The 22,627-nt window shown below is 37.3% G+C and overlaps 1 protein-coding gene across 1 annotated transcript in view; it reads left to right on the forward strand.

Annotated features, from left to right (window-relative positions):
* The window catches only part of AKAP7 (A-kinase anchoring protein 7), a 150,387-nt gene that overhangs the window by 115,890 nt on the left and 11,870 nt on the right, over positions 1-22,627 (forward strand). The window contains 1 exon segment of the mRNA XM_027848585.1: positions 9,034-9,102. Within this exon segment, the coding sequence (XP_027704386.1) occupies positions 9,034-9,102 (69 nt within the window).

Genomic DNA, 22,627 nt, shown 5'->3' on the forward strand with positions numbered 1-22,627 from the left:
CCTCCCTCTCTCTCTCCCTGTGTCTGTCTGTCTCTCTCTGTCTGTGTGTGTGTGTGTGTCTGTCTGTCTGTCTCTTTCTCTGTTCTGCAATAGTCTTGACCAATAGAAGTCAACAGATGGGAGACCACATTTTCATATATAAATAAACATAAAATAATTAGAGGATATTTAGAAAGGGCCCTAGCAGTTGGTGAATCAGGAAAGACACCAAATAGAAGATTGTGCTTGAGTAATATCATGAAGGGAGGGATTGTATGAGGAAGAGTGATATCATGGTATCTTATACATAGTAGGAACTTAGTAAAAGTTGATTGAATTGAATGAATGAATTGCTGAATTTAAGCCATACCATTGGTAATGGAAGATAAGGGAAAGAGTTGTAAGAATCATGTTGCAACTAGATGTTGGAGAGAAATTTTATAGAGAAAATAGATCATTCAGGTTTTTATAATAGTTATTAGGTAGGGAGTGATTTTTCTTTCAGTCTTGAGTGGATTCAAGTGTCAGGAGATAACAGTTGAAAGAATCAGGAAGTATACTTGGCATTGGATGGGCAACTTAATATTGGTAGAGTCTGGACCTTTGATTTTATTGATAAAGGGAGCTCTTGATGAAGACCTACTTTACCAGTGCAGGTTGGCACCTGTCAGCAATACAGGTAGTCTTAGAGAGTTGCCTAGAGCACTGAAAAGCCTTTCTTAAGGCTACAACTTCATTATATGTCAGAGACAGGACTCAACTGAAGTCTTCTGGCTCTCTAAGGCCACTTCTCTGTCCACTATGCTGTGCTGCCTCTCCTTTCTACTACACCCATCAATATTATCATTCTTTAAGGCTTTCCAAAATTAGTACACATTATTATTAATAGTAATTTGAAGACTTGGGAAGGAAGGCAATTAGCATTTATGAAGTACCTACTATGTGTCAGGTACCATGCTAAGTGCTTTACAAATATCTCATTTGCTCCTCACAACAACCTAGGGAGCTATTTTATAGCTTAGGAAACTGAGACAGACAGAGGTTAAGTAACTTGCCCAGGTTTACACAACTAGCTAGTATCTTGAACTCAGGTCCTTATTTCAGGCCAGAGCTCAGTGTACTGTGCCATCTAGCTTTCTCAGGGACTTAATTAAACCCTATCTTGTATTATTTTCAAATTCAGGGGGATTTAACATACGTATATGTGATAGACCCCCTTGACAGTATGGCAAAGCACATGGACCCCTTAACAGACTAATGTTTCAGTATTTGAAGGAAATATTAAATTTTAATTAAAAGTTAGTGAAATTAAAGATGTATTTTTTTTCTTTTCCAAGTTCATAGACCCTTGCTCTAGTTAATTCACTCTACTCCTTGAGGATAGTAACTATGTCTTGCGATCTTTGTGCCCTCCACAGAGGAATAGTCAGTATTAGGCATATGGTGGTTGATTAACAAATACTTATTGATTACTATCAATGCTTTTTAAAAATGATCTGAGTAATATCATAACTAATTAATAATCATACAAGACTAAATGTGAAAAAGACCTTTAAAATTTGTTGAATTTAACTTTGTAACCACTGATGAGGACACTGAAGCCCAGACAGATTATGTGACTTGCCTAGCATCAGCAATACAATTCAACTATTATTTATTGAGCATCTGCCATGTGTGGGAGATAAAAATGAATAAAACAGGGTCCCTGACCTTACAGTCAGAGAGCTTACAATCTTATTTGATCTTTCTATAGCATTTGACCTTGTTGACCATCCCTTTTCTTAGTACTCCTCCCTTGGCCTCAAGGATATAACTTTCTCCTGGTTTAATTAAATTAAAACATTTACTAAACTTAAATTATGTGTAAGGCATTATGTAGTTCTCTTCCTACCTACTTGATTGATCCTTCTTAGTCTCTTTTTCTTATCTCCCTCTTATTGAGGGTCTCCAAAGACTCTTTGGCCCTCTTCTCTGTCTCTACATCTTTCCTTGGTGATCTCATCTACTTGTATTATTTTTAGATTAAGAGATGGAAAGAACCTTAGAGATTATCTGTCTAGCCTAGCCCCCTCATTTTATAGATGAGAAAACTGAGATCAAGTGACTTGTGCAGGCAAGTGGACAGAAATTGACAGGGCCAGAATTTGAGCTCCTTCCTCTGACTCCAAATCCACTGCTTTTTCAACTATTAGCCTTCATCATCATCTAGTATTGATATAGTGCTTTAAGATTTGCAAAACACTTATGTCATCTCATTTGATCCTCATAACCCTAGGAAGTAGGTGTTATTATTCCCATTTCACAAATGAGGAAACTTCAGTCAAGGAGATGTTAAGTGACTTGCTCAGCTAGTAAGTATTGAGGTAGGATTTGAATCCAGACCTTCCTGATTCCCATCCCAACAAACTGTGCCACTTATTTGCCTCTTCAGGCAGATCTCTACCAAACCTGTATATACAATACTCATCTTACCACTGCTTTATGGTTCCATGTGGTAGGAATTGTAACTTTGGCTTCTATTAATTAAAAAAAGAGCTCATGCTGTCTCTATCCATATACACACACACACACACACACACACATGCATGTATGTATATATGTATGTATATACACACACATATGAGGATATATATGCATGTATCACGGCAGAGTGACAGATACAGGGGTTGGTTGGCTGATAGTTACACTATTGACCGCATTACATATATACTCCCCTAGGTGAATGTTGTCCCTTTGGGATGTCTGTTCTTCTTAGATTTCATCTACAAGCAAATGTGTGGGTATAGGAATGAGGGACAGAGGCACGTAGTACAATTAGCTTAGGTCCTTTTCCTCAGAGGTTCTTGTGATCACTAATGGATAAGGAACATTATTACCCTAAAGTATAATTACTAGACCTTAAACTTCAAGAAGACAGAGACTATGACTTTTCTGTACTCCCTAGAGTGTAACACAATTCTCTATGCAAAGTGGGTATTTAATGTTTGTTGAGTTGAATTGAATTGAGGAGATCTAATAAAATGAATTGTTACTGGCATAGCTATAGTAAGAATACATTTATAGAACATTTGAGTATTTGCATTTTTAAAATTAGAAGTGATTTATTATTAAATTTCCAGAGATAAATAACTAGATTATTAGATGATGAAGACTTTTTCCCCCCACTGCAGAGGTACACAGTATAAATTAAAAGATGTTGACTATTTGTTTTCTTCGATCAACATTATTGATTGTAAAAATTTATTTCCATTCATGCATTAAAAAACGTACGTAATGCTGAGTACAGTGTGAATGAACTTAACCTATTGACAAGTTATTAGTGTGCTTCTTTTCTTAGGGACTATTCAAATTAAATTCAAACTATGATGAGTGTTCAGACTTTATTCCTGCTTAAGAATCTAAGTAAATTTTAGTTTTCTTTACCATTTGATTCCACATATACTTTTTAATGTCTGTTATATGCACAGAGCACTATGCTAAATGCTGAGGGAGGTACAAGGATATATAAAACCTGTTCTCTGCCTTCAGAGAGTTCACAATTTTGGTAATTATAATCTGTTAGTTCCAGAACTAGCTAAATTCAAATGATCTTTCATTTCTAGAACTAGGATTGATTTTATGCTTACAGTATATGTGAGTTTTTCTATTGACATCAAGAGAATACCAATGGAGCACATGGGTAAATACATCAGTTATCCCTTACTCTTGCAAGGACTACTTTCTTTTTCAATAATACATTTCCCTTGACAACATCTTCTGCTTTGACTCTGGGAAGACATGGACAAGAATCATTGCTCTAAATGGCAGGCTTTGATGAGTTGTGATCTCCATTCACACTGATGAAATCACAGATCTGTGTGAGTTTTTTAAAATGTAAAATGTTTCACTGATTTGTGCTGGTGATTTTGAAGGAAAGGAATAATCAAGCAATTTTAATTACCATTTACAATTGAGAGGCTGATAAACTGTGAAGCCCTAAAATGGATCTCTTCCAAGTGAATTTTCTAATGCTCTGTGATTATGTTATATTTGGCAAATGTAGCTTTAAAAATTGACATCTTAAAATTTAAATGTTCTTGTCTCATATATATAATTAAGGTAATTCCACTACTGTGTCACTGTACATCAAATGGATATAGAGAAGTGTTAAACTCATGACCAGCTAAACTCCTGAGTGTGACCTGAACCAGATTAAAATATGATTGGAAAGTGTTTAATAAATAAAAATATAATATAAACTAGATAATGGTGGTAGTTTTCTCAGTCATTGTGAGGCCCACAGGGATCTGTTTCCATTTGAATTTGATACCACTAGTCTAGAGGGTTATGTGTTGGGCTTGGGAATGAGGAAGTCCATGGTTCAAATCTCATCTCTGTCAGTTACTGTTTATGTGACTCTGGAAAATCACTTGATCTTTCAGTGCCTAGGGAAACTCTCTAGGATTTGTTAAACTGGTGAACTGCCTGAATTGATGAATGGAGTTCCCAGACCAGGTTATAAGTATAACCCTTATACTGATGAAATCACACATCCTTCATGGATTCATGTCAACGTATTTACGTTTGATTCACTGATATTGAAGTAAAAACTAAAGTGAATTTATGAGAATATGTAGAAGATTTACAATATTTATTTGAATCCTCAGCCTAATCTGTCTGATTGTAGCAGATATTTTCATATATTTGACAAATCTTTGCTTGATGGAACACAGCCTGTTTGTATCATTCTAATTCTGAAAACTCGTGATTGGAAAAAATGCATGGCATTACCTGATTGATGCATACTCAAATACTATATGACAGTACTTCATCATCCTCCCTTTAAATATATATATATCAATATTTTTTTTTAAAAAATAGGACTCCGTCACTTTCAAACAAATAATGACCTATTTCTTAAAAAAATGCTTAGTGGCTGTCAACCACAAGTGGGATTTTTTTTAAGTGTAACATTTAATTTGTGAAATTCCCAAGTTTATTTCTTCTACCACATTTCACCCTTTTTCTTGATGAGTACTGAAAAGGACATTTTGCCATTATGTGCCACAGGAACACATTGCCATCATACCCTCATCATTTCTTGCTAATGTTGGGGGAGGGGTGTGGAAGAAGAGGAAGGATTGAGAAGTCTGACACTGAGAACAATCTTTGACTCTAATGACCTTTCTATTCAAAATTATCTTATCCAATAGAGAAACAGGGTTTAATGATACACCTTATGAACATCATGATGATGATTAAACATTAAGTCCAGAGAGGCATCATCTGGTTAAAAACAGGCTGGTTACATGAATTCAGCTGAGTTTGGTTCAGTTTCTGAATTTACTCAACCTCCAGAGATTTCTTCTAAAATGTTGTCCATATGTTTTTCTTTCCTTGTTGCTGCTATGCCTATAACTTAGAGGTTTGTCCAGGTAATGAAGATATTTGTGTTATAACTATAAGGTCTACAGCATTGAGGGTGGGAGGGGAATAGAACAGAATTGGGAGTCAGGAGATCTGGCTTCTAGTCACAGCTAACCCTGTGACTTTCAGCAAGTCACTTCATTTCTCGGAGCCTCATTTTTGCTATCTGTAAAATGACAGTTGGATCAGATGATCTCTAGGATACATTCTAGTTCTGTGATTTCCTGATGAATGTCTCACTATTGGAATAACCGAATTGTTCTGAGGATTTCAGGCGGCGAACGTAGAACAAATGATTTTTTTTTTTTTCATAAAACCATGCTATAGATAACAGCTCAGATTCTTTCTTCTTTTTTCTTCCCCTTTGCCATTCTTTGAGTGTTTACAAGCACTCTACGGCCGTAAACAGAACTTCATCATAGGAGTTGTACCCTCGTTTTTCAGCACACATTGAGATCCTTGCCCACTCTTCTGTCTCCTAGGGAGAGAAGCAAGCTTTTCCTTTTTAAAATAGTGTACAGAAAGATCTTTTTTTTTTTTTGGTTGCAGTTTGCGTTTTCATTCCGTATGTAATTGCAGTGTTTGTGTGGGGGTGGACCGGGATGGGGAGGGGGTGAGCCCTTTTTGATGTGTTCCTTAGTTTTTCTTAAAGGCACATATAGAAATCTGCGCAGCGGGTATGTGGCATTGATTTAACCTACAGGCATGGGAGAGTTTAGTAGAGCATACAGCTACTTTTTTCAGTGGCTGTCAGTCCTGAAGCAGTCGTAAGAAACTGGAGGGCAAGGAGGTAGGTGGAGCTTTTTTGTTCCCTTCTCTTCTCTCTCCTGCGCACTCTCTCCCTCTCTCTCTCTCAGTCTCTCTCTCTCTCCCTCCCTCCCTCTCCCTCTCTCTCTCTCTCTCTCTTTCTCTCTCTCTCTCTCTCTCTCTCTCGCTCTCTCTCTCTCTCTCGCTCTCGCTCTTGCTCTCTCTGTCTCTGCATTCCTCAGAGTGGAATAAGCAGTCTGCTCGCAGCCTGTTAGAATCACCTGCTGTTTCTGTTTGGGGTGTACACAGTGAAGAGAACACGGAGAAGGAAAGAAAGCACTAGGTGCCATGGGTCAGCTCTGCTGCTTTCCTTTCTCGAGAGATGAGGAAAAAATCAGTAAGTGTGACTTGTATGTTTTCTGAGTGCTTGACTATTTCATGCTGTTGTCTGCTAAGCGAGTTCTTAGTGCCCCGGGGAAAGAGCAGAATCATCAACTATGGGTGTGTGTGTGTGTGTGTGTGTGTGTGTGTAGTACTTAAAAGGATTGGTTAGTGTGTAGTTAACGATTATCTGTAAGATCATGTTCGAGATGGGATATTAAAATAACTTATTTCTGGGTTCTCCCCACCCCCATCAGTTTTTGACAGCTTGTCTTTACTTTTAGAACTAGAGATGTTAATAGTCACAATTAGGTTTGACTTTCCTTAAAACGCTGAAAAATGATCATATGATACATAGTAGGAAATGGGCTATATTCTCTTATCTAGAACTAGCATATTTTCAGGGCAGGCTCAATGATAACATATAGTGAGTTAAAGCTGGATTTGAAAGGAAATATATTTGTATAGGTAGATATTATGAGCAGTCCTCTGCTTTGTTCTGTATATAAGTAATTCAGATAGGTAATCAGGTTATTTTGAACAAGCAATAAAATAGTTTGGGCTGAATCTCTGCTGGCTAAAAGCCTTTAACTGAATATTTTTAAATGAATGCCAAACGTATTCCACATCTGTTTTTGGCATGCACAGCAGACATAAGTAGAAATGATGACAAATGCACTGGAATTCTGCATTCATTGTCAGTGGTGTGTGTTCAGTCGTGTTTTAGCAAATTAGCTGGAATTCTGGTATTTTAATTAATTTACTGGATGCAGTATTTGCCATAAATTGGCTATTCATTGGAATATTACTTTTGCATGGTTTTCTAGTAACATGTTCCCAATCTTCCTTTCAAATATTCAGCCAAATTTTTGTCACCTTATTGGTAAATTCAGTTTCACTCAGGTCTTCAGAATTTTGCAGTATCTGATCCAAAGAATCAAGATTTCTACATCTGGTTTATATTTCCTGCTGTTTATTCCTCAGGAAACTGGCCAGGCTCATTCATATTAAAAATAATTAAGCTTACCCTTCATTTATTCATTTGCAAAGTAAAGGTTTTATTTTATATGTAAATTTATATAAGGCTTCAAAGTTAGCCACACAACATATTTTGAAGACAGCATGGACAGTAAAAACTGTGAGCGTTGATTGGAATTAAGAGGCAGTGTTGTGAATATTTACAAAATTGACAGTGTATGGTTTGTGATAGCCCTGTTTTCAGAACCTCACATGACCTTACAACAGGTCCATGTTATCACTTCACAACAAGCACCTTTGATGTCTCATTTGTGAAATAGGCAGTTCGTATTTTTAAACATTTCCCAAAATGGCTTGTACTTCCTGAACATTTTCAGTTTATTCTTATCGGCTCATATTTTGGTGAAAATCACCATCTGAAACAACTTTGCTCTGAACCGTTGGGAGGACAGAAGCCTTCCTCACTTGGTCCTCCCTGCAAACACACAGCCTCGGTTGCCTGTTTTGCCGCCTCTTCCTGACCCATTCCAAATGCACATTTATTCTGTTCTTTTTGAAAAGTCAGGTTTCAAAGCAAAGTGGTTTCTTATGGTTTTTACCCCTCCCTCTACCTCTGTGGATTCCCTTATGCCATTCCTGAGAGTCACGTCTCCTGTACTGTGTGAGGTATGTCCTCATTCATAAACGGCTGTCGAGATGTGGTGCATGCTGCATGTGAAGTCAGAATCTCATTTCTAAAAAAGACAGTGAAGGTATCTGAGGGAAAAGATCGCATCCAATCTGAGCAAATCATGGTCAGGATCAGTCATTGTTGAGGTTTCCCCTTTTCTGTCATTCATACTCTGTCTGATAGTGTTGTCATTGTTCTTCCACCTCTCCTGCTGTGTTTCTCCTCTTCTTGTTTGATTTTCTCTTTTTATTTTGGGGACTTTTCCCCCCTTATTGTATATATCTCTCCTAGTTGTCTTTAAACTTTTCTTGCATTTTGTTTGCTGCGAGGAGGGCTAAGGGTGTTTATGGTAAGGGCTCAGGTGGAGAGATGAGCCTCGTTGCTGTGCATGCAATGCATACTAAGAATGCTTTTAAAAAATCATCAGAAAATTCTTTGTATTCATTCATTTGAGAAATACTTATCCAGTACCCAGAAGGCACTGTTTGAAATTCTTTCAACATAATGCCATATACAGCATATATATCAGCTCTTTTGGGGTCACCAATCCTGTTTGATTTCAAAGGAAAAATGGCTAATTAAAGTTTAGGAGCCACAAGGACATTAAATATCAGAGAAGGAGATCAAGTACATCACATCATCCATCCATACATTCATTTTTTCATTCATCTATCCATACAATAAACATTTTTTAACTGTTTACTACAGTCAAGGAATATGTACTATGTAATACACATTGTTCATTTCCAGTTTGACTTGAATAAGGGAGTGGCCCTGGGACTGAGTGTAGAGGAACTAGAATTGTGGATGATTGATAGAAACATGTTGTCAGGGGAATGTTTGAATTTGTGGATATCATTCTCAAAATGCAGGTGAGTTGAGAAGCCCGAACTCAGCCGTACTACAGGGATACAGGAGCAATATAGCCCCATGGCAAAGTGGTAAGAGTTTAATAACTTTCTTTCCCTCACTTTTTCTTTTGATCCTCTTTTGCCTCTTGGTTGTGGTGATGATAGAAGCAATTTAAACTTCCTTTGCGTATTACTACTGTCTGTATTTATGCATTAAAAAAAATAATCCACAAGCAGTCAGATTTGAAAAAGAAACTCAGAATGGATGTATACCTACATAGATCCTCAAATCTTTAGGAAAGGCTAGATAGTCAAGTGTAAGGAGAAGGTGAAATAAACAGAATAGAATTTTGGAGTTAATTTAATTTCTAGTTAATTCACTTAATTAGAAGTTCTGTTTGTGTTTTGAAAAATTTTTCCACTTCCGTAGTAAGTCTAGTATGCAGAATGTAATTTGAATCTTCTCTGACAACTAATAATATTGTATTATCATTTTGGACATCAAAGATTCATGTGTGTAGTACTGTAGATGTAAAAGATATAAGAAATTCTGATAAATCTGTACTATGGGGTAAGTTGTAATTTTGAATAAATTCTTGATGTGAGCTTTTTTTCATTTATCTCTTACATTTAGAAGTAAGTGTGGCAAAAACAAAACAAAACTCCAGTTAATCAAGGATGTCTATATGTGTATTCCAGTTGATGGAAATTTTACTGTATAGGCTTAATTACTACTTAGTTCTTTTCATGGAGTAAACCACAGGATTTTTTAAAAAGCCCTCCTTGACTGGAGAACAAACATTCTACATGCTCTTTTCTTGCTACAAACTGGCCTCTATTATGAATGGAACCCTTTTACCTTAAATATATTAATTGAATATCTTTCACTAATTCTGAATGTAAAATATTATTGCATTTATATATTTTAATAAGTTAGGAATATTTTAGTACGTTATGGTAAATATGCTCATATGTAAGCCTTTTCTGTATGGTTGAGTTCATTCATTTCATAGGATGAGTCAGCAATCTCAGGATAGCCCTTTTTTGTTTGGGGACTTTGGTTGTCCCCATATCATTTACACAAATTAGGTTATGTTGGCCTTTTGTTGGGACATTTTTCCTTATTATGTACGTTGAGTACAAATGGTGATTGGTGTTCAGGAGAACCTAGGGTTAGGGTCTCAATAATATCCCATTTTTATATACTCCTGTATCCTACCTCCTCCCTGCCTCTATTTTGGGACAGGGAGAGAATCTAAGAATCACTTAGAGCTTACCATTTCATTTTAAAATGCCAGGTCCTTTCAGTGTTGGGCTACCACATTGCCAGATGCAGCCAGGAAATTCTCCGAAAGCCCAAGGCATTTTCTACCATGCCCTTAGAGTCTTTGGAAGTTCCTGGGGAACTCTGGGCACATGCTTCTTTGGATATAACCCTTATGCGCCAATTCAGGGTGTGAACCCAGGCCTCAAGTTTTATTTTGTTTTATTGTTCTGGGATTGAATAACCCATTTAGTGAAAATCCCTCCCTCTTCCTTTTTCCACTGAGAGAGATAAAGTTCATATTAGAGGCACTTCATACCTTCTTTCTTAGTCTTATAAGAGGGAAAGACATAAAAACACGCAACTGGAATATACAATATTACTTCTTTAACCTCACTGGTGGAGGTACTCTCTCCAAGAGTGCAGATCCCACCCATGCCGTTCAAAATGAGATCCTTGTCTGTGTTTTCCTAGAACTCCTCCCTAGGAATTTAGCAGACATGCTAAGGATAGTCCTCTAGTTCTCTTGACATGACATGGAAACCCCTGGAGCCTTTGAGCTTTCTTTGCATTAATTATTGTTCGTCTCATTCCATGGGTAGTTCCCCTGTTTTTCCAATTACACATTTTTCTGGTAATAGCTACTTTGGCTGTGTGGTTTTTTGGTTGGAAATTATGTACCTCTTATTCACTCACTGGATGAACTAAAACCTTTTTTTCCCCTGTTTGTGGTATTCTATGACTTGCAAATACATCTATAGCATCATTGGAAGAATATTGTTGTTTAAAAGGTAGACCTTTGTTTGATGGAAAAACTCAAGGTTGCCCAAAACTGAAACTTTTATGTATAAGGGAGGGAGAAATTGCTCCCTCACTTCATTGATATAGTCAAAAAATATACCCAAGATGATGAGTTGTGAATGTGTTAATAAAATGTTAACACCCAATTATCTCTTTTCCCATACAAACATCTTTCTTGTTGAGTAGGAAAGACCAACATCACTGATGGGCTTCAAAATAAAGCATATCCTTGAAGGATCTTAAAAAGCTAAATTACTAACTGTGCAGACATTTATAGCAAGAACCAGTAGTAAAGGAGGGACCTAGATCCTGAGAGAGAATTACTCTTACGGGATGCAAGGAATTTCTCTGTCCTCTTCCTGCGCACATCTGCCATGGCATCTAAGAGCACTGTAACTCACTGCCACTGACATCGCATCCAGCAGTTGAAGATGTTCATAAAAGTTTGAGGCACATTTGAGGGAGCATAGACACAAATACAGTCAGTCACTCAAACCAGAAGCAACAAGCAGTGTGACCATTGTCATCAGAGAAGAGAGCTGGCTGTAGACTCAAGAGAGGTTGATGGATGTGCTGAGGAGCAAAGTCAGCTCCTAGGCTAAGCAACCTGCTTGGCAGAGACACTGAGCCTAAGAGGGAACTTTGTCAGGATTCCATGAAAAGAGAAAGGACTCTTATAGTTTCAGAGCTTAGAGTTGTCTTGGCCACATATATTCCCTTGATGTATGTCTTGCTATCATTGTGCTCCAAGTTTGTGTCCACTTTTCCTGATGACACTGTTCGTATTTGGAGAGTGTGCCCTAGGTTTATGGAAGGGAAATATTTTGTAGCTCCTCAACTTAGTATGTCACTTTAGCAATGACTTTGCTATGAGCTATTTGTGTCTACTGGTGTTACTGTTCAAGGGAACCTGAAGGGGCATTCTGAATTGGTATAGAAGCAGTGGAAACCCATATGTTACTCCTAGAATCCAGAGTAGTAGCTTCCCTCTAGGAAACCCATTTCATCAATGGGAGTCCAAATTTGAGGAAGTAGCCTAGAGGAGCAGCTACATAAGCTACACTTGATATTCATATTCAAAGGATTGTTGAACAAAGCTGTTCATGTAGTTACATCTTTGTAACAAAAAGAAAGAATCATCCTTTTAAACAGTATAGTTACAATGAAACTGAATGTCTGCAAGTCCATAGTCCTTGAGGAATTAAAATTATGTGTCACTCAAAGAGTAATGGAGACATTCTTAGTGGGGTCAGCCAAGAATTCCCCAGGAGAAATGACATAAAGAATTGTCGTCAGATTCATGACCAGGAAAGAAGGTGCACCCATTATGTGGCAAAAGATAAGCCGTGTGCTTCCTTAATTTCTACACAACGTCAGAGAAATTAGGAGAAAGTCCCTGATGTGTTAGGTAGACCCTATGTCATGGATTTATAAAATTTGCATAAGAGCCACTCAGGATGAAAGGTCATTAATGGGCTGTTTTGTATATCTTTGTGTTGATGAGAACTCAGAACACAAAAGTAAGTATTGAATGTTTTTAAAGGAATCTTGAGTATAACACTTTTCTGGAGGAGAACCTTTAAGGCAAAATTTTGCTATCTAAAAATGATTTTCTTGTAATTAACAAAGAGTAAACACAGTGGGAACTTTTACTCTCCTGTAGTGGTCCCTAAACACTTTTGATGTGCACCCCCTACCAGTAATTATATATGTAATATATATTATATATGTAACATATGCTCTGGTGATGTAACACATCCATTCCAACCGATGAATCAGTTCCCCAGGGTGTAGTTATATTGTCCTCAGAGATCTAGGGGTTAGCCCTGACGGATTGGGGGAGGGGTGAGGCAGGACGGTGAGAGAGGTAGGAGGAAGTGATCTTTCCTAATGTTATAACTCATCATGATTGTTGGTTGATTTTCAATTAGTAATCCAGATTTAATTAGCTTTTAGAAAAGTATATTTACTAATGTGACATAATTTATACAATTGGTACAAACATTTCCCCTAAGAGTTTTGACACATTTTCCCACATAAAGAGTTTAGGGAAAAGTGGGTTCAAGCTTAGAAAGCACATATGGCAAAGGGGTAAGCTCACAGTTCCTGAAAGTCAGTCCTCAATATGTTCCCCTTAGGTACTGTGTTATTTGTTTATTTATGTTGGACTCTATTTGGAAACATACATCAGCCTTCCCTCATTGAATCCAGTCTGTTCTTGCTTCCTGATGCAGACACTGCCAATCACTGCTATCCCAGGGATGGTGCTAGGATGTCATTGAGAAGATGGGTAGCCCCAAAATCTCTAGACATTTTGAAGTTTGAAATGTATTCCTCTGTCCAAGGTGGGATAAAGGGGCAAAGAGGGGGTCAAAGAGGCAAAGTCTGAAGGATTTACCTCTAAGCAATTCCTTATCAGAGGCAGGTTTTTCTCTTCTCTACTGCCAGATGCTGGATCTCAAACCTAAATCTCCAGTTTCTAAATCATTGGTTTTACAAGTCCTATGGGGTGTGACCAAGTCCCTGAACCAATCCACTGGCTCATCAAAGACTAATCTGTTCATTAGAAAATATTTATAAAAATAGAAATTAAACAGGATGAGATAAAAGACAAATATTTTAATTGTTTTTATTAAGAATACAAAAACCCTTTTTGCTGTTAACTAAAAATATTTTATGTAATTGAATAGGATTTTTTTTTTAATCCCAGTGTATGTCCTGGGGAATAGGGAAGAGTTATAAATAATAATTTTGTTAGTAATTAATATCATCAATACAGGCAACTAGGCAGTGGCATGAATAGAGCTCTGGGCATGGAGTCAGGAAGATGGGGTTCAAATCCAACCCCAGACACTTGATAGCAAATTGACAATGATATAGGTATCTAAGCAGGTGGATTTCAATACAGTAACCTATGAGGCTTAGACCTTTAGGAGGAAAACAATGACTTGCATTCTATAAATAAAATGTGATGCTTCCTAATAAAATAACATGGAGAAATACTTTTAAAATCATTCATAGAAAATATATATAGCGTTTTGTTAAAAATTAAATATAACCCTCAGAAATGAATGGGACCTTAGAGTTCATGTATAACAACTTTCTCATTTTACAGATGAGTAAACTGAGACTCCAAGAAACAAGATTACTTTACATGTGCTCTTTTTTCCATTATGCCTATCTGTATGCCTTTCCCTCTTCTCTTCCCTTTCTTCTCTTGTTCCCTTCCCTTTTCCTTCTTTAATTTGATCATTTTCTCTCTATGTAAATTCTCACAAATATAAAAAGACTATAAAATCCCTGGAAGCTCATTTCTTCTGAAGGTTTTGTTTAAGATCATAGATTTAAATATAGGTAAGAAGGAGAGGGCTTGTTTTTTTTCCCTATTTCCTGGGGGCACCTAGGTAGTCCATGAGATAGAACCCTGGGCCAGCAGTTAAGAATACCTGAGTTCAAATCTTACCTCAGACACTAGCTGTTTGACCTAAGCAAATCACTTAAAGTTTGCCTCAGTGTCTTCATCTATAAAAGAGATTTATAGCACCTACCTCCCAGGGTTGTGTTGTGGGGATCAAATGAATTCGAGACCTGAGTTCAAATGCCACCTCAGATACTTACTAGCTATATAATTCTAGGCAAATCACTTGACCTCCATCTTCTTCAGCTTCCTCATCTGTAAAATGAGGATCACAATAGCACCTATCTTCCAGGGTTTTTGTGAGGATCAAATGAGATAATAGTTGTAAAGTTCTTAGCACAGTGCCTGGCACATAGTAGGTGCTATATAAATATTAGCTATTATTGTTATTAAAGATAAGTCATATATCTACATATAGTACTTTGTATTTGCCTTTTAGATCAAACAGAGGATATAGTAATATTTATGAAAGCTTGGGAGTGTATTTTGTTCTCTCACCACTCCTGTATTGGAGCTAGGAGTGAATGGGGGTGAGGGGGAGGGTAGCTAGGAGTCAGAGGACTGGGTAGGAGCTTCATCATCAGCCTTGCTGTGGTGTTGCCTGGGGCACTGCCAGCCATTGATCCCTATTTTAGTAAGTGAAATGCTAGAAAAGCCAGTGATTTTGTGTGGAGGCTGATGCAGCATTTTGCGGTAATTCTTTGATTCTTGCATAATGATATGTCAGCATCTCTGTGAAAAATATGTAAGACTGAACGTCAGTCTTTGAGAACAGACTGGCCCTCCTCTCCTCACTTTTGTCTATGGTGAGTTAAGGAGGTGAAGAGTATAGGCATGCCTGTAGAGAATTACCTGCCTTTTCTTATGTTCTTTTATAAGATGAATTGAATGCATTTCTAATTCTTGTTCTCCTTATGGAACATGGTCTCAAGTGCTCCAGTTTAGAGGGTTGAATAGCAGCAGCAGTAGCATCGTGGCAGGATAGAAAATGACTGGGGTAAAGCATTATCAACATAATAAAGAGAGAAGATTTTTATACCTCTTTTTTTTAACCAATGGAGAAATCCAAATAGTGTATTTAGACGTCAGTGATATAGTCCAGTCGTAGTGGAGTTAGTGGTGTGTGGGATCGCCTTCAGGGTACTTCTCACTTAAATTACATCAGTCAGATAGATCCCACTCTGCCTGTGCTTACGCCATCCCAACTCATGATTTTAGTTCCTGAAGCTTGAAATTAACCAGTACTTAAGATAGATATGAGTAGTTGCATTCTAATTAACCATAGCCTAGCAAGGAAATTAGAACTCTCTGACTTCTTTTATGCTTCCAGACCCCATCCTTCCCATTTAATCAGTGATTGAGCTGAAATGAAGCTTGCCCCTAGGGAAGAGTTGTAGTAAAGGACAGTTCAACTCATTTTAATACATGATATAAAGCACCTCTTGTTTGAGAAACAGCATCAGTTAGAGAGTTGGTGTCAGGGGCAGTAAGACTTGGATTCAGGTTCCCCCTTTTACACTTAATGACTATACAGTGAATTAGACACTTGACATCTCAATGTTCCTGGCAATACTCTTATTACTATGTGGTAAGTTGCAGCAATTATTAACTGTCCTCCCTAGGGATTTTATGCCAATAAAATCATAGATTCAGACCAAAAAAATTTATGGGACACTGCATGGAATAAGAGGATAAATAAGAATACTCTTTATCCTGCCAAAGATCACAGATATCTGCTTCAGGAAAGATGAGAGACAGAAATAGGAAACAATTGAAAGTCTCCAGTTGCTAAAAGTTATCTGAAGATGAAGTCTTCTTGGGTGGCTGGAGACTCCTTCAGGCCCTCCGAATTTATAGTCGTCTAACTCACTTTTTTTTACTCTATCAGAAATGTTTAAAATTGCCTCTGTGAAGAACCTCTTATCCTGGCCTCTCCTCTCTTGATCTGGGCCTATTTCTTCTTCCTCTTCCCCTTCACAATTTCCCTCAACTCCTTGTCTTGTAAATTAACATCTGGTAAACTATTGAATAAAAAATTTTAATGGAAAGTGACTTAATGTACTGCCTTTTGGGGGTAGTTAGCATTTTTCACAATGCACAAAGAAACTCAAAAGGTAGAATTTTGGCGTTCAGCAATAATCTACTATGGGAGATACAGCTATGTTCTTATCATACTTCTTTGCAAGATGCTATTCTCAGCATTATTGGAAGCATATCTTCGAGGTATTTCCCTGTCCTGCCTATTCCTAAGTCAGGCCTCCTTATGAATTTAGGTCTTGGATATTGATATTCACCATAAATCCTAGTTTTCCATTCACCAACTGTTCATCCTGAATATGAGAGCAGCCCAAGGAGACATCAGATGGAAACTAACAAAAGAAAGTGTTGTGCAAATGTAGTCACTGTGGATGTTAACTTAGTAAAATTTAGAGGTCTCTTTGAGGAACAAAGGGAAGCCAAGTGGCACAGGGGCTAAAGTGCCTGGCCTGGAGTTAGGAAGACTCATCTTTCTGAGTTCAAATCCTGCCTCAGACACTTAGTAGCTATGTGACCCTGGATAAGTCACTTAACCTTGTTTGCCTCAGTTTCCTCATCTGTAAAACAAGCTGGAGAAGGAAATGGGGAACCATTCTAGTATCTCTGCCAAGAAAACCCCAAATGAGGTCATAAAGAGTCAGACACAACTGAACAACAACCACCACCATAGGAGCAAAACCTTTGGCGAATGGGGTATTTAGAGGTCTGGATCTTGAATTGTCAATGGAGAATAGTTAATACGTTCTTCTCCAAGGGACTTTTAGCTTATACAAGAGAAGGTCAGTTCAGAAGCAGTTTCTTACAGAGACAGGAGGAATCTAGAACTTAATAGCTTCTTTTACAGCTTTCTTCTCTCTGAATTAGTCAGTGGTAAGACAGGATATGAATGAAAGTTATCTCTAGGGGACCAGTGTTCTAAATAAGGAAATGGGCATTTATTGAGTATTTAATTAAGTGCTAGGTACAACATACATGAAGTACATTACAAATATCATCTCATTTGATCCTCACAACCACCCTGTGAGGTAGGTGCTATTATTATCCTCGTTATACAGTTGAGGATACCGAGGCCAACAAAAGTTAAGTGACTTGCTCAGGGTCAAACAGTTAATAAGTGTCTGAGGCCAGACTGTAATTCAAGATTTACTGAATCAAGGACAGAAACTTCTATCCCGTATGCCCCTAGATGCCTCTGTTAAAGACAATTCAGTTCAAATCAGCAGGCTCTTCTAAGCATGCACTCTGGCAAAGCACTATAGTAATTGTTGTGAGAGATTCAAAGATTACTGTCAGAATTTAGTCCCATCCTTTGTACAGCCCTCCCTCCAGTAGATGAGCTATGACAGATGGGAAGCCAGATGGTTTCTAAGATCCAACACTTAAGATTCTAGAATGCATCTGACAGGTATTAAAAGTTGGTTTGGTTGAGTGGTCTTTTCAGCCATTCATATGTTTCTTTTTATACTCCTGATATTTACATTTTACCTCATTATGTTTTGATATCGTAACCAATGAGTGTAGCTGTGGAACAAAGATGGTTGCCTAGCCAGTCATGCTTCCTACTCCTTCCCAACAGAAATGAGATAGATTTGATACTCCCAGACCATACTTGTCTCACCACACTGGCCTGGCTGAAGGTGTAACTTTGACTTCGGTCACTGCTTTCACCACCCCCCTCCTCTCCTTTGGATCCGAAGATAGAGATTGCCTAAGGTGCCCGTGTTTATAATTATCCAGCCTATTTGCAATAAACAGTAAATTAGTGGTTTTAGTCTATTAGTAAGAACCATCACAGCCTGTAGCCCCGAGGTCACAAAAGAAGTCTATTCTGAGAAGGAATTAGTTAGTCCCCTGACCTGTATAAATTCTTCCATATTCAAGCTAGTCACTGGCATCATCCCAATTATACTCTGTGTACACAATTAAAGACTTAACACAACTCAGAAGCAATTAATATTTTAATAGTACTTATTAAACTGGCTTTTAAAGTACTGTTGGAAATATCAAATGAAGAGCTTTAAAAAAAAAGAAAAATGCAAATTTAAATATATCTGTTCTTTGATAAGGAAAGGGAGGGAGAAAGAGGCACTTTGCCAGTTATTTGAATTCTCAAGGAAAAAACAGTTGTTGTCAATGAGGGAAGTGTTGAGCCAGGGAAGGCTCCAGTTATTCACCTTCACTGTCAATCATAGACTCCATGTCTGTGTCTCTGTGCATCACTGATAGACAGTTTTTCCTCTAGCTTAGAATCTACAATAGCTCCCCAGTACTTTAGGACCACAAATCCCAGGATCCCTAGCAAGGATTCCAAAACTATTTTCTATAACTGCAGGGGAATTCATCTTAACTAATCTGAATAGCCTATTACAATTTCCTGATGCCAGATGAAAGGTGAAGGAATATTACTTGATTTAAATGTATTGGCTAAATATTCATCTGCCTGACTTTTATTAATTTGAATTTAACAAGCGTCTTTTAAGCACTCACTATATTCTAAGCACTGGGTTAAAAAAAATTAAGATAAAAACAAGACAGTCCCATCTCTCAAGGGACTTACTTCTACTGGGAAGAAAAAGCATATGCATAAATAAGTAAATATGAAATAGTTTGTGTGCAATGAAAGAGCTTTAACAATTGGTAATAGGATTCAGGAAAGACCTAGTATTTGAAAAAGTGTTAGAACTCAACTTTGAAGGGAGTTAGCTAGGAATTCCATGATAAAAGGTGAAGGCAGAATGTTATGTGCTAAGGAGGGGAAAGCATAACAGCTGTTCTTCATTGGGCAGCTCTTAGCATGATGAAAATGTTTGTATATCATAGCTTTCTAAAGGGAAAAATATGATTAAGGCAGAACATTTCAGGCTTGGGAAATGACCTTGCAAAGATGCAGAAATGGAAGATGCGATATCATGTGCTAAACAAGTCAGCCTAGGTTAGAATAGAAGTTTTCACCAGGTAGCTCTTGGAATAAAGGAAATACTTTGTAATTCACAACTTTATAAAAGAAATGAATGTGATTAAATCCAAACACATATGTTGTCATAAGACAACGTGGAAGATTCTTTGTTCGTATTTTTCAACAGTGAATGCACAACTCAAGTTTTAAGTATGTTTAAATGATCTGTAGTATGTACTTACTGAGAACTTACAATGTGCTTAGCATCATATTGGATGCTTTAGGGGATTGAGAAGTCTCTGCTGCAGTAAATGCATAGAGTGATTTAAACTCAGGTTTAAATCCAGCCTCCGACACTTACTAGCTGTGTGACCTTAAGCAAGTCCTTTAATCTTTTTTGCCTCAGTCTCCTCATATATAAAATGAGGTGGAGAAGAAACTGGCAAACCATTCCATTATCTTTACCAAGAAAACCTCAGATGGGGTCACGAAGATTGGGACACAACTGAAATGACATAGCATCAACACAAGGATATAGCCCCTGCCTTTAAGAAACTCATATTCCAGTATGGAAGATAAAACAAATGCATATGGCATAGTGTTAAGTTGGGTCATGTAGACTGAAGGTCCAGTAGAAATTCAAAGAAAGGAAAAATGAATAAGGCTAGAATAGTCAGGATCCAAGAGAAGATTATTAATCTAAACTGTCTAGAAAGCCCACAACTCATGCTGCAGCTCCTCAATGCTTTCATGCTTCAGGAAAGACGAGAGACAGAAACAAGAAGCAATTAAAATTGTTTAGTTGCTAAAAACTGTCTCAGGAAAGATAAAAGTCTCTTAGATGCCTGGAGACTCTTCTGGGCACAAAGACCTTAGCTACATAGAGTCTCCCAGCTCCTCATTTTTACATTCTATCATACATACTTCAGATTTCCTCTTTGAAGGTATGATAGGGACATACTGTACAAAGATAAAGGATAAGAAAGAGAATCTATTGCACTATTTCTTCTAGCTTTACGATTTCATTTTTAGCGACCTTTTCTATTATCTTCGTCATTACTACTGTCTTCATATCTATGGAGTAAAGGGTTAGGGGCTGCTTCCTTCAGTAAGTATGAATCCATTAGATTTCCTTTGTGTTGTCTCCCTCAGTAATGATAGCTCATACTTACATAGTGCTTTAAAGTTACAAAAAACATTCCATCCTCAGCAACTTTGTGGGGTAGGTGCCATTATAATTATCCCTATTTTGTTTGTTGTTAGTGTTTAATCATTTTAGTTGTATCTGACTCTTTGTGACCCCATTTGGGGTTTTCTTGGCAAAGATACTGGAGTGGTTTGCCACTTTCTTCTCCAGTTCATTTTACAGATGAAGAAGCTGAGACAAACAGGGTTAAGTGACTTAACCCAAAGTCACATAGCTAGTAAGTATCTGAGGTCAAATTTGAACTCAGGAAGATGAGTCTTCCTGACTCCAGTCCTGGCTCTCTATCCACTATGCCACCTAGCTGCCTCTCATCCCTATTTTATGGATGAGAAAACTGAAGCTGAGAGAAATTAGTAAGTGACATACCCAGAGTACCATAGCTAGTAAATATCCACGGCAGAATTTGAATTTGTCTCCTTGCCTCCAGCAGCACAGTCAAGGAATTGGGTCTTGTCACCATTTCCTCTTATCCTGCTTGGATGCAATCAAGTATACCTGCACATGGGAGCTTTCAGCCTGGGGGGTTGAATAAAGGGAACAGTCTGTAGCAGATCTGAAAAAAACAAAACAAAAGAAAACGTGGTGGCAAGGAACAGTGAGGGATTGCAGAAGGATGTGCTACTCAGACTGACAATGTCCTTGGGATTTAGTACATGTCACAGAAATTGTTGTTCACATATGAAAATAAATATAGAGTGCAAAAATATCCTTTCCTTTTAAAAAGACTAATAGATTTTGCTGGTTGGAAAAAAGGTTCAGATGATTCAAGAAGCCAAGTAACAGAGATACTTTAAACCTAGTGTTATGGTAATTATTCTTGTGATAGCATAGTTTTTGTAGCAATCAAAATACTGAAGCTAACTACTAAAATTAAAGACTGAAGATATTGAAGCTGGGCTTTATTTTTAAATTTCTTAATTCATACTGTCAAGAAAGGGGTAATTTAGGGTGTAATATTAGGTTACTCTCTTCTGAAAAATTAGAAACAGTAGTGCTAGTGTTTATGAAGGATGTGCATTCCTTTAATACTTCCAAATTAGTAGTAATTGTGAGATAATCTGTGTTTTGAATCAGTGATTCTAGAGCCAAATAATAGTATATTTGCTGTTGCCTATTGGAGGATTTGTCTATAGCAGGGGGCTCTAGGATTATGTAGATAGATTCCAGGGACTCTGTGAACGTGGATGAGACCAAAATAAATTTACACTTGTATTTTCTTTAATCTTTAGCTGAAATTTAGCATTTCCTTCCATTATGAATATAGGCAACAACCATTCTGAGAATGGTTCCGTCAGCTTAACCAGACTGCCAAAGGGATCCATGACACAAAAAAAGGTTAACAGCCTCTCATCCTTAAAGAATTTGCATGACACTTCTGATCAAATGTACTCTCCATTTAAATGAACATTATAGAAAATAAGAATTTGTAGTAACTCACTCAGCCAACAATCTTTAATTTACTGTGTCCAGTGCTCTACTAGATGCTCCTAATGTCAATCTACTACAAACTGTTCCCAAATATCTTTGTAATTAGATTTATAGATTTCCTAGAAATTGTTTTTTTTTAAAAGGTATTCTTTAAATTAATTATTCACTGAAACACACCACAACTAACCATGTAGTATTCACTGCTACTCAGTTCTCATCATATAATTTGTGTAAGCTGTAGAATCATTTTATAGGGAAAAATAAAATTGAACTGTGTTCAATTAAACTTTCCACACCAAACCCCCAACTCATTAAATTTTGTTTAAAATTTTAGGGTGGTTACCTTAGATACTTATAGCTATGCAATTTACCCTTAAATATAAGGGATGCATGGAAAGGAGTTGATCTCCCTCCCTTAATTATTTTAAATCAGGCTTTTTATATGTAACTAGCTGCTTTTCACCATCTGTCCTAAAGACAACTTAGATTTCAGTTCACATCTTGCCTCAGATATTTACTAGCTTTGTGACCCTGGGTGAGTCATGTAATTTCTCAAGTAAATCA

This window comes from Vombatus ursinus, unplaced genomic scaffold (genome assembly GCF_900497805.2).
Source record: "Vombatus ursinus unplaced genomic scaffold, bare-nosed wombat genome assembly UNPS02006779.1, whole genome shotgun sequence".
NCBI lineage: Eukaryota > Metazoa > Chordata > Mammalia > Diprotodontia > Vombatidae > Vombatus > Vombatus ursinus.